The 17,380-nt window shown below is 42.5% G+C and overlaps 1 protein-coding gene across 1 annotated transcript in view; it reads left to right on the top strand.

Annotated features, from left to right (window-relative positions):
- SDHA (succinate dehydrogenase complex flavoprotein subunit A) overlaps positions 1 to 13,462 on the top strand; it is a 39,030-nt gene extending 25,568 nt beyond the window's left edge. Inside the window, exons 10-15 of the mRNA XM_075586134.1 lie at positions 1,160 to 1,331; positions 5,625 to 5,743; positions 7,544 to 7,655; positions 9,757 to 9,887; positions 12,069 to 12,179; positions 13,213 to 13,462. Of these exons, the coding sequence (XP_075442249.1) occupies positions 1,160 to 1,331; positions 5,625 to 5,743; positions 7,544 to 7,655; positions 9,757 to 9,887; positions 12,069 to 12,179; positions 13,213 to 13,299 (732 nt within the window). The 3' untranslated portion in view covers positions 13,300 to 13,462. The remainder of the gene's footprint in view (positions 1 to 1,159; positions 1,332 to 5,624; positions 5,744 to 7,543; positions 7,656 to 9,756; positions 9,888 to 12,068; positions 12,180 to 13,212) is intronic.
- Positions 13,463 to 17,380: the final 3,918 nt, after the last annotated feature.

The following is a 17,380-nucleotide window of genomic DNA, read 5'->3' on the forward strand; positions in this document are numbered from 1 at the left end:
GGAGTAAGCCGTTTGTCACAATATATATATATATATACAAGAAATTAAAAAAAATCCCTCTATTATGGCACATAATTCCCTTTTACCAGATGAATAGTGAGTGCATTAGACTAGGAGTGCGCCCCCCTGCCTGGGAGCTCCAATATTCGCGCCACCCCTGACTTAGACCCGGGCGTCAAATGAAGTCGCGGGTCATGTGACGTCACTTGACCCCGCAGCGTCATTTGATGCGTGTTGTCGAAGACCCGGCTGGCAGCAGGTAAGGGACGTTACAGAGGCATCACGCCTTCCCCGGCATTTAATTTAAATGCCTTAGGGAAGGGCGCGGGGCCTGTGTAACCGCCACGCCCTCCTAGCAAATCTTGCGCCCCCCAGTTTGCACACCACTGTCTTACAACTTAACATTTATTAACCTCCTTTTAAAATAAAGTATCTAATGAAAATGTTATATTTGATACAGGTATTGTATTATATTATGTTTCCCTATATTGTCAAGTTTATTTTGTAACGTGCTACATACACTGCTGTTGCTATGTAAATAAAATATACATAATATGAGAGACGGTCAGTAAAATCCACCTTACAGTCAAGTTACAGGAAACCTTGAATTTAAAGCATTCCGAGTAATGGCCACATCATTCATCGCTGTATTGCTAAAAGCAACACAAAAGACCCATGTTCACTTAGATTGTAACCTCTTTGTGGCAGGGGCTCCTTTTCCTAATGTTACTTTAATGTTTGAAGTGCTTATCCCCATTATATGTTATATTATTATGTCACATTTATTGCTGCTGTAAAGCGCTATATAGATGGATGGAGCTATTTCAATAAAGATATACATACTGTACATGATGCAATTCCTAGCATAATCGGTGTCCCCCCCATTACATAAATACAGAGGTAGTGCGATGCCAAATACCTGCCCTATATTTTTCTGTATTGGTGATTCAGTCCTTCATAGTCAAGTTATGTGAAGCGCGATCCAACGCAAGACCACTGCTGCTGCCAATAACCACGGGAAGCCTCGGGTCACGCTACCTCTGTATGTAGTATAAGCATACATGGATCAGTCTGTTTCTCTTGCCGCTCTAAATTAACCTTTATACTGTATTTAGAAATATTCTCTGGTATAGTTGTAGTCATATTATTTCTTCCGCAGGCTATTATTCACGTAGATGGTAAAGATAGCGTGGTACCAGGGCTGTACGCATGTGGTGAGGCCGCATCGGCATCTGTTCACGGTGCCAACAGGCTGGGTGCAAACTCTCTTCTGGATCTGGTTGTCTTTGGCCGTGCGTGTGCTCTTAGCATTGCAGAGTCATGCAAGCCTGGTGAGTATGAGCCATGTACCAATCGTGATCCATTAGTTGTATTCTTTAGATATACTGGTGATGGCCGAGGAAAAAAGTCACACTTCATCATTTACTTTCCGCTATATTTCATTCGTAAACGACATCATTAGGTAAAGACGACAATATTTGGAACCATTTAGTGCTGGGTAGTCTGCAAGAAGCTGAATGAAAGGCAAGACTTCATAATGTTTTTAATAAACAGTGCTTGAAATCTTGTTTAGGCCCTTATTCAATATGCGAAGCAGCTTCCCAGCGTTGGAGAAGAGTTCAGATCCATTCAAATGAATGTGACTAAAATCTTCTCCACCATAGGGAAGCTGCTTCACAGCAATTCGAATGAGGGCTTTAAGAGAGGAAAAACACTGAATGTAGGTTCTTCATTCTTCAAGAATAACAATACTATTTATGTTATATATATTTTCTTTCTTATGTACTGTAAGCGCTGTACATTCAATTTTGCATCCATAATGAGTCCCTGCCCCATAGAGCTTACAATCTAGTTTTGGTGCCTGAGGCACAGGGAGATTGAGTGACTTCCCAAAGGTCACAAGGAGCTGACACTGGCACTTCAAAGGCAGTGACATTATTCCTGCACTACTCCTTCACTATACTATTTCCACTGATAATGCAATGATTCAGGCAAATGACTTAATTCAGTGCTGATACAGTATATTAACTCACTCACACATATATTTCACAGTGCCTCAAGGCTACCACTCCAGAGGCTAGAGACTTAAACACCATTCCAGTCTTCCAGCATTAAATGTACTATTAAATGTACCTGTCTTCCCTTGGTGGAGATAGCACACTGCTAAAGCGCTATTTACTAAACTTTTTGTTGATTTGAAATAAAGTAAATAAAAGTGCAGGAGACGACAGGGACACGGATGTAAAAAAAGCATAGTGATTTAAAAGGTGCAATCCCACAGTCAGAACAAAAAACACACAATGTAATAGTCTAACTTGCATCCAGAAAGAACTCTAACAAGGACATTAGCATTATCAGGGAACCAATAAAGATAAGCGGTATGTGGGGAGGAGGGGGGACTAGCACCTTGCTGATCACACAGCTACATCACATAAAGGGAGCAGCCAGAAGAAATCAAACTCCTCCCAAGTCTAACTTTAACAAATAAAGAAACAATACTTCTAGGTGTCAGATTTGCGTAAAGAAGGCATTAATACAAAGGAGATCCCTTAAACATGTTACTGGAATTAGTTCACTTTAGTCCTACAGTAGGAGGGATTATTCCTCTAACTGGTCTTTTGTGCTCTAAAAAGTCTACCCAATAGTGCTTCTGTTAGTAACTAAGCAGCACATTGCTTTTTGCAATTTGTGTTACCTACAGTAATAACAAAAATCAGTGGCCAGTTACATTAAATTTGGTTTAATCCGGTGCATGCACGTTTTTTTTAAGCGGATAGACGTGTAGTGGCGGGCTCTGTCCCTGAAATCCCATAGAAGAATGATTTAAAGCTTCGTACTAACAAAGAAAGGTCCGTACAAAGCAGATCTTACCCTCTGTGGTTCCGGTATGCCTCGGAAACTTTTGTATGGACGCGGCCTTAGGCATCTCACACACCACAGTGACAATACTCTCAAGCAAGAAGGGCAATTAGGTCCCCAAGTCTGGGAGTCAGTCATACAGACAATATTCAAAGACACCCCCATCCTATTAAATGGCGTCCAACACAGCAATTACATTAATCTCCGTCAATGTTAAAGGCCTAAATTAAAATTACAAGAGGAGATTAGCCCTGTCAGAATTAAAGAGACTAGATGGGGACAATCTTTATACAGGAAACACATTTTAGCAAGCAGGATCCTCCAAATACATAATACGCAAAAGAAAGAAAACAGGCCCCTATTGGGTGCACTCAGTACTAGTAATAATCCTATGAAGATGGTGACAGAATAAAAACCTAACTTTTAATAGCTGTGTTCAAATACTTGACCCAGTTCTGATGTCAGTGGTCTGCGGCAAATCTACTGAACGGTCTCACTTTGATGCTACGGCTTCCCGTTCTACACTGATACACGGTTGTTGTATATTCTCCTGTTGCCTCACAGACCTCTTTTGATGGTCACACTAGATTCCTCTGATACTGGGCATGCACAGGTTGACTTGCCCCAATACTCTGTCATTCCCGTGACAGTCCTAATATTGGACAGCTGTTATCCAGACCCATAAGTACAAGTCATTACATTTTCATACAATTTTACTGTATATTGTGTTCATTATGTACAGAAAAGGGAGAGGGGCTCCTGCTCAGCCTAATGTAATATACATTGAGGGGTGCAAACTGGGATTGGATAGATTGACAAAAAAAATGATCCCTTGACAATGCACTCAACCTCCACTATAACAAGACAATCTAATCATTTACTGGAACGAGGTGGAGTACCCTGTAGGACAAATTCCACCTCCACTAATTGTGAAAAATCTTTACTGATTTTGATAGAAACATAAGAAAAACTAATAAAACCTAAAACCAAAATAGCGCCTTAATACTGACTGCTTGGGGAGCTGGGAAACCTCATTAGTCTCCCCTAAGTCTCTAATGAAACCTTGACTATCAAAAGCCCTCTCGTTGAAGTAAAGTATAATATCTCATTGATACTCTGGATACCAATGTAACAGATTGAATACTTCACTGTTGGTTCACAGTATCCATTTTTCTTTTGTGTTCATTATGTACCCATTTTCTTTATCCCCTTTTATTGTAACACGGTTATTAAAAGTAAGTTTTTAATTCTGTCACCACCTTTATTTGACATTACTAGTACTGAGTGCACCTAATAGGGGGCTTGTTTGCTTTCTTTTACATACTACTTATTATTTCCTTAGTGCAACTTGCCAATTTCCATACACTCCCAGGGTGAAGCGAGCATACCATCTGTTTTGCCCTCCAAACACATTTGAGCCATTTTCCAAACACATATTTCTCATCATGTAGTAGCAAAAGAAAAGAGGTGACCATCCTAATAAAACACAATGTGCCATTCCAACCTACAGTGGTAAAATAAAGATAAAGAGGGCAGGCTGGCTGGTTTTGCAGTTACACTTGTCAATTTATATGCCCCAAATGAGCAACAAGTAACCTTTGTAAAAGGGATTTTGGAAACTCTAATGTCCTATAAGAACAACCCCCTCATTATAGGAGGGGACTTCAATATAGTTCAGGAACCCAAAGCAGATAGGTCAATGCCTGCTCACCAATCCCCTAGAAGCATAAAGTCCAAAAGCTTTAAGGAGTTCACTAGGCTGACCTCTTGTTGATACCTGGAGTGCGATGCATGGATCACAGAGAGATTATACTTTCTGTTCGACCCGTCACAATTCTTATTCGAGAACTGATTATTTCTTTGTTAGCCCTTCCTTAGTGCACGCCATAAACCACACCAATATAGGACCCATTACCTGGTCTGACCACCCCCTATCCATCTATGGCTGTCCCTGCTAATGACTAAACCACGGCAAGCCACATGGAGACTTAACAAATCTCTGTTACTCCATCCAGAGGTAGACAAGCAGTTGAGACCCCTTAAAAGATGACTTGAACGTAACATAGGTAGTGTTGGCTTACCCGCTTTACTGTGGGAGGCACATAAAGCATGTTTCAGAGGTACAGTTATATCAGTGGCAACTGACCAAAATAGAACAGGAACATAAGGCCTCTCCAAATCCAGCAGCTCTTAAGAGGTTGGTGAGTTTGCGTAAGAACCTAAAGGAGATCGAAATTGAAGAAGTGGAAAACGCTCTGACTTGGACGAGACAAAAAATTGATGACAAAGGCAATACAGCGAACATACTACTAGCTAACAAATTGAGAGGTGTGCAAACCAAATCACCTGTTATGGCAATAGAGACAAAATCGAGCCAGATCTCATTTGACCCCGAATTGGTTGCCAGAGAATTCACAAATTACTACACAGCATTATAAAACATAGATCAAAGTAAGACACAAAGCCCCAAAGCAAATATTAAAGTCGACAAGTTCATGGCAGATTGTTCCCTTCCTACTCTGACAGATTTTGAGGCTAACCTCTCATTAGCTCAGGTGGCCCAATCATTTTGACAACTACCTGTGCGCCAGCAGGGGTTTTCTTAAAACCTGCACTGCTAGTAAAGTTGGGAAACTCTGAAATAGATGATTTCCTCTTTGTTGATCTGCACCATAAAATGGTAATTTGTTTGTAGTAAAGATCACGTTCATAACACCAGAAAGTATTTTTGCAGCAACTATTTTCTTGTTTCCTGTTTTTAAAAGGAGAGGCACTGACACCCATTAAACAGAATGCTGGAGAGGAATCTGTGGCTAATCTGGACAGATTACGCTTTGCCAATGGAAGCACCAGAACTTCAGAGCTGCGACTCAGCATGCAGAAGGTAGGTCACGGGACTATCAGCACGGGTCATTCCCTACTGGCTTTATTATTAACCTCTGCGGCGCCCTGCTGCCGCTGAATCTCTGGCATTTCTCCATCATGTGATCGCTCCTGGAGCAGCAGTTTGCGCTGATTGCCATTATTTTGCATATTTATTTTAGATTTACTTTAAAGATCTAATTTTGCCATTTTCTATGCTCTATCCAGGGTATATGTGTTTGAATGAAGTATCCAGGAAGGTTACAATTGAGCTCTCCCTAGAGCCCAGTGCAGTGTAAAAGTTTCCATGGTAACCTCAGAAGTTAGAGATGAACAAAATCATGATTTTTAAAACAACAAAACATAATACAATTCTAGGAGAGTGGCAAAATATTAACACTGCATGAAGTGGAAGTCCTTTGGGCTTCTGGGGGGTTTGCTGCTCTTTTGTGAGGTTACGTGCTCCGGCAGCAAAAGAGTTAATGTGTATGGTACACAACATGGGTAACATTTACATGGAGAACAGAATCCAAAGGCCTCCCATTTACCGTACTGGAGATTATATGGTTCAGTGATTGTATTTTTGTATTCTATCACGTACTTGCAACACAAGCAGTGTCCACCTAAGCCCAGATGCACAGAAAGGTGCTAAGCTTTCGTATTCGTATGAATGGGAGTAAAAGCGTGCTAAAGCTTCGCACCCTTTTGTGAATCTGGGCCTACTGTAGGTGTATTATGTTCAGGACACTTAAGTTCAGTCCTCCAGGGCTACTAACAGGCCAGGTTTTCAGGGCAATAAATACATAAGCAATTTGCCTTAGTGATAATTAAGGCTAGGTTAATGTGTTAACCACATACGTATTGGCCTATCTCTAGCTCTTGAGGACTCAAATTTGAGCAACTTTTGTTTGGGGCTCTTCAACCTGTTCTCCAAAGGGGCCAGATCAGAAAACATTTAGGAGTAGAAGGGCCACGAGCTTATTGTAATGTGTTTTTAGATACATTTAAAGACTTGAAAATGAAATCATTATATTTCAACATTTTGCAAGCGTTTATTACAACATTACCATGTATAATTACGACCTTAACTTACAAGTGAGTTTTAATGTGAAAAACTGCACTCTGCTCCCTAAGCAATGAGTATTACATTAGTATGAACAAAGAGTCCAGGGGCCACACAAAGGCTCTTCAAGGGCCACATTTAGACCTCAAGCAGCCAGTTGAAGAGCCCTGGTAGGATGAATAAAGCCTCATAGTCCAAGATCTCTCTACGTTCAAAATTTTTTAAATAATCCTTTTGGCGGATAGTAAAATCTCTAATTCGGTCAACATACAAATGACAACTTTCTGCATTAGGATTTTGGTTCCCTAGTGCAGGGGTGCGCAAACTTTTTTTATTTTTTGCGCCGCCCCCCCCACTTGCGCCCCCCCTCCCCACTTGCCCCCCCCCCACTTACCTTTTCTCCAGTGTCATATTTGACGTCACAACATCATGTGACTGACATCAAATGACGCGTTGCCTATTGACACCGCGGCATTATTTGACTCTACATTGTTATGGCGGCGCGTCGCCAGAAGCCACCAGGGACAAGGCAAGAGATATACAGAGGAGTCGCGCGCTCCCCCAGCATTTCATTTAAATGTTGTGGGGAAGAACGCGGAGCCTCTATAAGCGCTGCGCCCCTCCCAGAAAATGCTGCGCCCCCCAGTTTGCGCACCCCTGCCCTAGTGCATATAAATCTAATTTGGTGTTACTCCATTTGTTAACTTAATGAAAGACGGCTTCATTGCTAACCTTTTTATCAATCTGACCTTACCTTAGACCATGCAGGCCCATGCTGCTGTTTTCCGAACAGGATCTGTGCTACAGGAAGGCTGTGAACAACTGAGTCAGATTAATTCTGCCATGGATGATCTTAAGACGTTTGACAGAGGTAAATATACCCTGCTTGTGTTCATGCAAATAGACACACGCCTTACAGTGTAAGGCATTTCAGACCATGCTCTTCTGCAATTTACCCATTCAGTCAATTGTACTCTCATCTTCTTTATTCGTGTGATTCTGTGTGTTCAGTAAAAAAACCAGATGTAGTTGTCATGTACCTGTAGCTTTCTAAAGGCATGAAATCAGAAAGCTATATTTCCCCCTTCCACCAAAGGAATATAGAGATACCAGGGCAAAAAAAATGCAAACATTTTTTTTTTTTTATTCAGGCATGATTAAAACGGAGGTATTGATCCTCCCAGTCTGTTTCGTGCTTCCAGGCGCTTTATCAAGGATACTATTGCAGTATTCAATTTACTGCACTTTCAACATATCAAGAGCTACAAGATTTAGCAAATATCTATATTCACTGTACATTTTTCAAGCAGTCGTCACTCATAACGTGATTTTATATTTACTGTGCTCTCCTCTAGGATACTCCTTTAAAGCAGCATTAGTACTTTCCAAACTTTTTTCTTTTTTGTCTTATTTGTATATGTAAAGCATGTGGCAATATATATATATTTCTGCATTCTTACCTAAGCTGGCAATCGTTTGGTGCTCCTGTTATAAACCTGTAAAATCCTGACACTGTGCTTAACATAATGGCGGCCTTTCAGTTTCAATCAATCCTTCAGTCCGTGTAACTCAGCAGCTACAATGTATCCTTATATTACTAAGGTAACATTATCCATTTTTACAGTTTACAGCTCAAACTGCTGTTAATATTGGCAACAAATTATCACAAACAAAGTGTTGCAAATACCTTACACTGCTTGAGAAGTGGGTTAAAACCTGCTATAGAAATCAAAGACTGCTTTAAAACTGATTACAAAATGGCATTAAGAGTTGAATAAAAACAAAAAAAACTTTCACTGTTATCTAATACTACAGAACTGATGTATTAAAGAGAAGAAAAAAAATCTAAGATCTCACATGTTTTGTTGCTTTAATGTGGCTAAGGCTGCGATTATACAGCACGCGATGGCACTTGCGTGCGCACCAAACACGCATTGCCTAATGCCTATGAGGCCGCTCCTAGTGTGTGCATGATGGAGCGCGATGGCGCGACCGTGATTTGAAGAGACAACATTTTTGTCTTTTCAAGCGTGGCCGCGTGATGTCAGCGTCAGCGGTTCAGCCAATGAGGGCGAACCAGCTTCGTGACGTGTCCTCCCCAATCTCCTATGCGCTGCGTCGTGCGTAGGCAATATAATCTTAGCCTTACTTGTTCGGTAGGAAATATTTTAAAGCGCTAATCCCCACTTACTGACTTACCCACTTTTACACGATGGGAACAAACAAGGTCTTCCAGAGCTGACAGCACTATTTCAGCTCCATGCCCGCCTGATCGCCATTCCCAAGATACTTACCAGTAAAGTTACTGGTATTGCTTCCTGGTTTTCAAAGGATTTCTAGATTGCTTTCCAATAGGTAGCCACAACCGGTGATGTTGCGGCTTCCTGAGCCAAGTGTTGGCAGCCATTTTAAACCCGGTAAGTATCTTGGGAACAGGGGGCCCCCAAAACCCCACAAAAATGTTGAGATCCAGCTCCGGAAACCCCCCGGGTTTCCATCCTGTAAAAAATGTTTGCAGGAGACCCAGGGCAATACAATTTAGTATGAGCAATTTGCATGTAAAGTCTAAAGCTTGTGTATATATAAAACTACTTTTATGAATTTACACTGTTTTCAGCAAGGATTCCCAGGCTGAAATGTTTATGGATAGAGACATATTGCCCATGTATAAATTCCGTGGAACTTTCAGAAAATACGTACTTTTAATTTAGATTCTTTTTATGCTAGAGGGCAGTCTTGCTTTGCCAATGATGCATTCAGCCCGAAAAATTCAGACACAATGAGCTTGGGCAACAACATTTTACATTAATGTCCAAGATTTCACCGAGCTGGTATGAGAAACTTTATAATGGCAAAAGTTTGAAAATGTGTTTGTCCTATGAAACCCTTGAAGGGGTTAAGCATCTTGTACAGCTCAGCCTAGGAGCCACCCACTGAGACACTGCTGCTGACAGTGTGACTTTGGCTTTTAGGCATTGTTTGGAACACTGACTTGGCGGAGACACTCGAGTTACAAAACTTGATGCTGTGCGCTCTCCAGACTATCTATGGTGCTGAGGCTCGGAAAGAAAGTCGTGGAGCTCATGCCCGAGAGGACTACAAGGTGAGTACATTTCCTGGTTGTAGGATATATGCAAAGGTAGCGATAGGAAATAAACAAATATGCAATTGCTTGGGACAGTGATTCCCAACCTTTTTTGTTTGGAGGAACCCTTGAAGTATTTTGAAAAATCTCGGGGAACCCGTATCTGGCTGACACATATTAGGCAGTGCTTATTGTGCCGACGACGTCGCGTCAAAACAAAATGTATTGACGCCGTCGCGTGAGCTTATAGTAGGAGCGATAGGACAGCGCGACGGATTGGTCGCGATCGCTGGAAGTCACTTCAATTTGATTTTTCCAGCGACCGCAGCATGACGTCAGCGTCGTAGGCACTATAAGTGCGACCTTAGGTTAATTTTACACCTCACGAGCCCCCTCTATTTCCCACACTCTACCCATGTATTTCTCTCTCCCCTCATCTCACTCACTCCCCCTTCACGCCTCGTATTTATCTCCCCTGCTTCTCACTCTTACTCTTTCTTTTCCTCACTCACCCCCCCTCTCCTCACTCGCCACTACCTTCTGTCTATTGCCTCACTCACTCTATCCCCCCTACAAAATACATACCAAAAAAAACCACCCCCCTATATACATGTAACCCCACCCAGCAATACATAATAAAAATTCCCGCCCCCCAACAATACATATTAAAAATGCCCCCGCCAATACATATTAAAAAGATCCCCGCCGCCCCAATACATTTTAAAAAGACTCCCACCGCCGCAATAAATTTCTAAAAGACCCCCCCACCCACCCGCACAGTACATTTTTTTAAAAATCGGGCTGCACGGGTAAAATCATCATCGTCCTCATCATTATATCTCCCCCAGCACCCCTCATCATCATTCTCATATATCTCCCTCAGCACTCTTCATCATCCTCATATTCCCACCCCCCTGCATCTTACATCTCCCTCATATACCTCCACCCTGCATCTCACATCTCCCTCATATACCCCCCCCCCGGCATCTCCCTTTCTTCCCCCATATGCCTACCTCAGGCGGCGAAGGCGACGTGCAGGATGTGGCTGCGGGCAGGAGGTGGCAGCGGGAAAGGACTGCACACACACGCGCTCGCAGCCGCCACTGGAAGTGCCGCACTGCTAGAGTGCGGCTGTGAGCAGGGTCTGGTGGGAGGGAGAGCCAGGGGGGTGAGGTGGAGAGCCAGGGAAGCTGCTGCGGGCGGCTCGGCAGGACCCCTGGGACTGCTCCACAGAGCCTGATTGGGAATCACTGGCTTAGGGACACAAATGAGGCCCTTTCAATTCAGTGGCATCAAAATCTGTTGTTGTTGATAATTGATGTTTAGCCCACTATTGTTAAACTTCAATGATTTGTGTTCTTGGACCTTGAAAGTATTAGTGTACACTGAGAGGGCTACTGGCGTTGGAAATACGTTTGTGAACTGTTGGATCAAGCAAGGCAAGCAGTTAAAGTATTTTTTTAAACTTTATTTGAAATGCTTTCTATGGGCAGCAATAGTATTGTGCACAACAAAAAAATAAGGTTCCAAAAAATAAACAGATTAAACTAAAATAAAGTTATGGGGGCACTGGTAATAGCAGGTGTCTTACTCACCCCACTGAATCAAAGAATAGTAAACAATTAAATTGAAAGGATATTTTATTTGAACACCCTACTAAAAGGCTTATTTAATGTTAAGCACAGTCCTTATATCTCCATTGAAAAACATTTAACATTCAAATATAACACATAATCTTAAAATGTTAAGTAAAGAAATCAGCAATTTTCAAGGTTATGAAAGGACAGCCGTAGTAATGATGCAGACTCGTAGCTTACCATCTCATAACGTTTCGGGTCAGAGCCTTCATCAGACGGGAATAATGTGGCCTTTGTAGGGGTTCAGAAACAACATATACACACAATAGCTACAATTACTACATTTATTTTAACTTCAGTTTCAACTTGTAATTCTAGTAGAGTACTGGAAGTGTAGTGCGTGCGTCTACCTGCCTTCTGTTTAATGGAAAAAAGTTTTTGCACTGAAGGATAGTTCAAGAAAATAATGATGACTCCAGGACTGGGTTAATGGGAAAAAAAACCCTTTGTGCTACAATGACCGTTAACTTCCTCCTTTTTTAAAATATATTTATGCTGTTTTATAGCCAAAAGGTTGGGTTTTGCTGTCAAATGATTCTAATGCATTTCCATGTTTGTTCAGGTAAGGATTGACGAGTATGATTATTCCAAGCCACTGCAAGGCCAACAGAAAAAAACTTTTGACGAGCATTGGAGGAAACACACCTTATCATATGTAGATAAGAAAGGCAAGGTATGTTGCACACCATTTATATAAATCATGACCGTGTGATACAAAATTATGGAAACCACTGAACCAATGGAAGTGACACAGTTTGTCATCTTTTACCAGAAACCTGCGTAATGAAAGGATATAGGACTACACATAGATTTGACAGTGTTGTTTGATAAATGCTTGAAACTTTTGCACATGGGTATTTAACAGACATCTCAAAGTAATGAGGCCAGGCCATGCTGATGTTCATTTCACTATGAAGGCAAGATAACAGAAGTGTTTGCATGGAGGTGTTATAATCATCCCTCTAGATCTTTTTTTTTTTATATATATATATTTCTCCAGTTAATTGTATTAACTACCTTAGTGATAAAAAAAAATAGAAATATCAATTCCAAATAGCTTCTAGCCAAGTGTTTTTCAACACGGGTTCCTAAGATCCTTGGGTTCCCTGGGCATCGCAAAAGGGTTCCCTGCAATTTTCAGGTCGTTTGAAAATGTTATCAAATATAGAAGAATTTTCAATGCATCTGATCTCAGATGCACTATTAGAGAGGGTTGGGGTTCCTTACAATGCATCTGATCTCAGACTCGTTATTAGAGAGGGTTGGAGATCCTTACAATGCACCTGATCTCAGACGTGCTATGAGAGAGGGTTGGGGGTTCGTATAATGCATCTGATCTCAGACACACTGTTAGCGAGGGTTGCGGTTCGGCAGAATTTCACAATATAATTATATGGTTCCTTAACCAAAGAAAAGTTAAAAAAACACTGTTCTAGCCAATAATAAACACATGCGGTAGAGAAATCTACTTGGAACGTTCAAATGATTAACCTCAGAAAACTTTTTGGAATTGTAGCGTATGGAAGTAGCTGCAGCTATAATGCGGCTGTCTGGTTTTGACGCATACAATCTTCAACTCAAATTAAATTTCTTTAACATTTATTGTACATTAGGATATGACATACCTTTTACAATACAACATTTCGCATAATTTGTACACCCAAATATACAGTAAGCAAATGTTCTTTGATTTTTTTTTTTTTTAGGTTAACTTGGAATACAGACCCGTCATTGACACAACTTTAAATGAAGAAGACTGCTCTTCAGTCCCACCCGCTATTCGTTCTTATTAATCTTCCCACAGTACTACACTTGTTCAGCATCGGCTAGTTATGTATAATAATGGTTTTCTCTGACAGTACATGTGCACATAATTATACTGTTTGTCAACTTTTTATTTTCTGATGGATAGGTTGTCAGGCAAATCTTTGTCATTAAAGCTCAATATCCTATTAATTTCCGAGTCCGAATGTAATGTTCTCATTCCGGTCAATGAATGTCCTTGTCATTCCTATTTAGTATTAATGTCATTCTTCCTAGTTGGCATTTTTGCTGTGGTACTGTATGTGAAAAATTCAAAAGCTAACGGGAATACTATTAGCAGCTTCACTGAATAATAATGGGGGTTATTCGGCTAGCTATGTGAGATTTCACCTATAAGGCCCTATTAAACTACACAATCATGTATTATTATATCACAGAAATTAAACAAGCACCGCATTTTAGACTGTATCTTTTATGGGCTGCACTATTCAAGAAACCAACAGTCCACACTGCCATTTGCGAGCCCATTTACTGCTAATTATTTTGTTAACATTACTACACTGTGTGATGTTTCTTTATTTTTATGGTTACCTACGACTCTCCCCTGGTCCTTGTGGAAGAAGTCCACACTGTGTCTTATGTAGTTTGCTTACATTTAGCCCATGAGACATCCCTTGTAACCTAGTTTGTTTTTTTACATTCTTGGTGCAGTGCACATGAAGTGTACTGCTGAATAAAGCTGAGCAAAACATTATCTATTGGACTTTGGGAAAAGAATAGCGAATCATTTATTACAATAACTAAGCCAGTTACTAGTACACATTGGGAAAAAGGGGATTAAGGAAGATAGTTTATATACACAAAAGTAGTACTATGTCTACCTGAATCCTGGTATACAGAGTTTTTTTAGATAGGCAATTAATATATTCTGCTTGACACTGCATCAGAAGCCCCATCTCTTTGTACAGTGCAGTACCTTTGACCTGGTTTCCTTTCCTCAAATGTCATACATCAGGTAAATCTGGAGCAGAACACCACACACCTTTTCCTCTATCTGCAGTGCTGAGACGCGTTCTTTTTACTATGGTTTAGAACAGCGGTGCGCAAACTGTGGGGCGCGACCCCCAGGGGGGGCGCGAGACTGCCGGTGGGGGGCGCGGGGTTTACAGAGGCCCCGCGCACTTCCCGAAGGCACTTAAATTAAGTGCCAGGGGAGCTGTAGGGCCTCTGTAAACCATACTTACCCGTGACTCCGGCGGCTTCCTTCTTGCGTCGCCATGGCAACGCGGCGGCAAAATGACGCCGCGAGGTCATGTGACGTCCGTGATGTCATGACGCCGGAGGGCGGGTCATTGGTGGTTAGGGGGGGCGCAGAAGAGAGGGGACCGCCGGCAGGGGGGCGCAGGGAAAAAAGTTTGCGCCCCCCTGGTTTAGAACAGGGGTGGGGAACCTTTTTTCTGCCAAGGGCCATTTTGATATTTATAAAATCATTCGAGGGCCATACAAAATTTTCAACTTAAAAATTAGCCTGCTATATTTGGTCAAACATTTAATGAACTCACCCCTAATTTGATGGCTGAAACTGCTTCTCTTTGGGTGACTGACTGACTCTTTGGTGGTGGGTGACTATGACTGACTGCGGGTTGGTATCTGCACACGTACACACACACACACACACACACACACACACACACACACACACACACACACACACACACCGGGCAGGGGGGAGGGAAATCAACCTCAGACCCACTCACTCTCAAACTCTCAGACCCACTCTCAGACTCTCAGACCCACTCTCAGACTCTCAGACCCACTCTCAGACTCTCAGACCCACTCTCAGACTCTCAGACCCACTCTCAGACTCTCAGGCCCACTCTCAGACTCTCAGACCCACTCTCAGACTCTCAGACCCACACTCTCTCTCTCTCTGACACACACACACTCTGAGACGCACACACACACACACACTCAGACTCAAGACACACACACACACACACTCAGACTCAGACACGCACACACACACTCGGACGCACACACACACACACTCCGATGCACACACACACTCTCAGGCGCACACACACTCACACACACTCTCAGACACACACACACTCTGACACACACACATATATACACACACACACATTTATATACACACACACACACATATATACACACACACACACACACACATATATATATATATATACATTTAGCTAAGCCTGAGATTCTCTCCCATAAACAGGGAGATGTGACTAGACTGACTATTGATACAGTACAGCTCTTCCTACCTAAAGCATGCTGTCCCAGAAGGAAGTTCCTCAGCTTGTTTGCCGTCACTCCCTTCCTCTCCTCCCCCTTCCTCTCCTCCCCCTTCCTCTCCCCTCCAGCAGAGCCTGCAGTGGTTTGGGCTTCTCGGGTTGAGCTGACAGCCAGTGCAGAGCCGCACTGCTCACTGTAAACCCCGCACTGGCTGTCCTCTGGTAGTGCGCAGGTCAGCACAGCGCGGGGGATGCTGGGTTGGGGCTTCCCCGCCCTCAGTCCCAAGTTGGGAAGAGGGGGGGGGAGCGGGCTCACAGGCATCAGGCCGGACACTCTGCTTGCCCTGCGGGACCTCTGCTCTGCGCATGCTGAATCGATGCCATTTTTTTTTTCTATTTTATTTTTTTAAATATAAAGGGCGGGGCCGGACCAAATCATAAGGCCCGCGGGCCGGACGTTCCCCACCCCTGGTTTAGAAGAATACAGATGTAGCAAGACTTAACTTCTTCAGTGCCGCTGCCACACGCGGTCACGTGGCAGTGGTGACTGCAGCCCCAAAGGTTTAACGCTGAGGGGGTCCCATTAAGAAGCATAGACCCCCACAGCTCCATCGCAGGAGACACTGTCCCCGGCACCGTGGGTAAGAAGTCTTCCAATATCTGTAACAATTTCTCCACTCCCCAAATGAAAATGCAGTGGGGTTGTTTGTTTTATATATTTGCACAGTTAATAAATATATCACGAGTGAGCACATTCACATGTCTCAGACAGGTCTGCAGCCCTGCTTTTCCCTATTATCTCTTAGCATACACTGCTGCCAGGGATTCTGGGAAATGATATGCAAATGAGCATGCAGTGTCACCTTTTTATATATTTGAGTTTGTCCCTGTCACGATGACACCAACTTTTATCAACACATTTATATTTCTGAGTACTTGATTGAACAGAACAAGTTGCAAAATAAATTGTGATTTATTTCCTTAATTGACAAACACATGACATCTGCAGAATACACTTGAAAACAACATTGGAATAAGGGAATGAAAGAAATTGTCCTTTGAAACAAAAGAAATTGTCCTCTGCTTGCAAGCGCAAGAAATGCAGCCTTGGTTTTAAAAGTCCTGTGGTTATGTGGTTATTAACTCCTTCACTCCTGGACTGGTTGCTGCTGTGCTGGAAAAGTCTTGCATCTTTACATCATGGATTAAAATTCAGGAATCACACTGGGGATACCTGGGGGAGCCACAGTTATAGACTGCCAAAAAGCTATCTTTAACATGTGGACCCAATCCCCTTGTGGGAACATAAAAAAACAAATAGCCAAGTTACCCACAGTTCATACAGTTCATAAGACCGGTCAAAAGGGCTGTCCGGTGGGCAGGGCGCATGGGTCAGGTTGACGTCCATCCCACTTAGCATACCTGGGCTACATCCATAACTTGGGGCCACTGTGTCTGGTTTCTGACTCAGAGGTGTCACTAGCCTGACATCTGCTGTGCATCAGTATGCCAGTATTGTATACATTATGGGTCTCTGGGTCTTTTCATAATTGACACTCTTTTAGACAGGGGGACTCTAAATCTGTGAGAGCCTTTAGAGGCTCCGTCATAAAAATAACTACAGCCCTCTGAGGCTTGGTCATAAAAATAGCACCAGCTCATTCACCCATATCACAGCTGGATGTCCACGGAATTCCTGCTTGGACTTACAAAAAAATACCTCCTGCCTTACATTTAAGATCTGCCATCATGTGTCGGTTAGAGGGAATGGCAAGCAATGCATCTTGTCTTTTACCCTCGTAGACAGGGAATGGCCTGCAAATGGGGAATAAAAATGGCGGGGACAGGG

Source organism: Ascaphus truei, chromosome 2 (genome assembly GCF_040206685.1).
Source record: "Ascaphus truei isolate aAscTru1 chromosome 2, aAscTru1.hap1, whole genome shotgun sequence".
Lineage (NCBI taxonomy): Eukaryota > Metazoa > Chordata > Amphibia > Anura > Ascaphidae > Ascaphus > Ascaphus truei.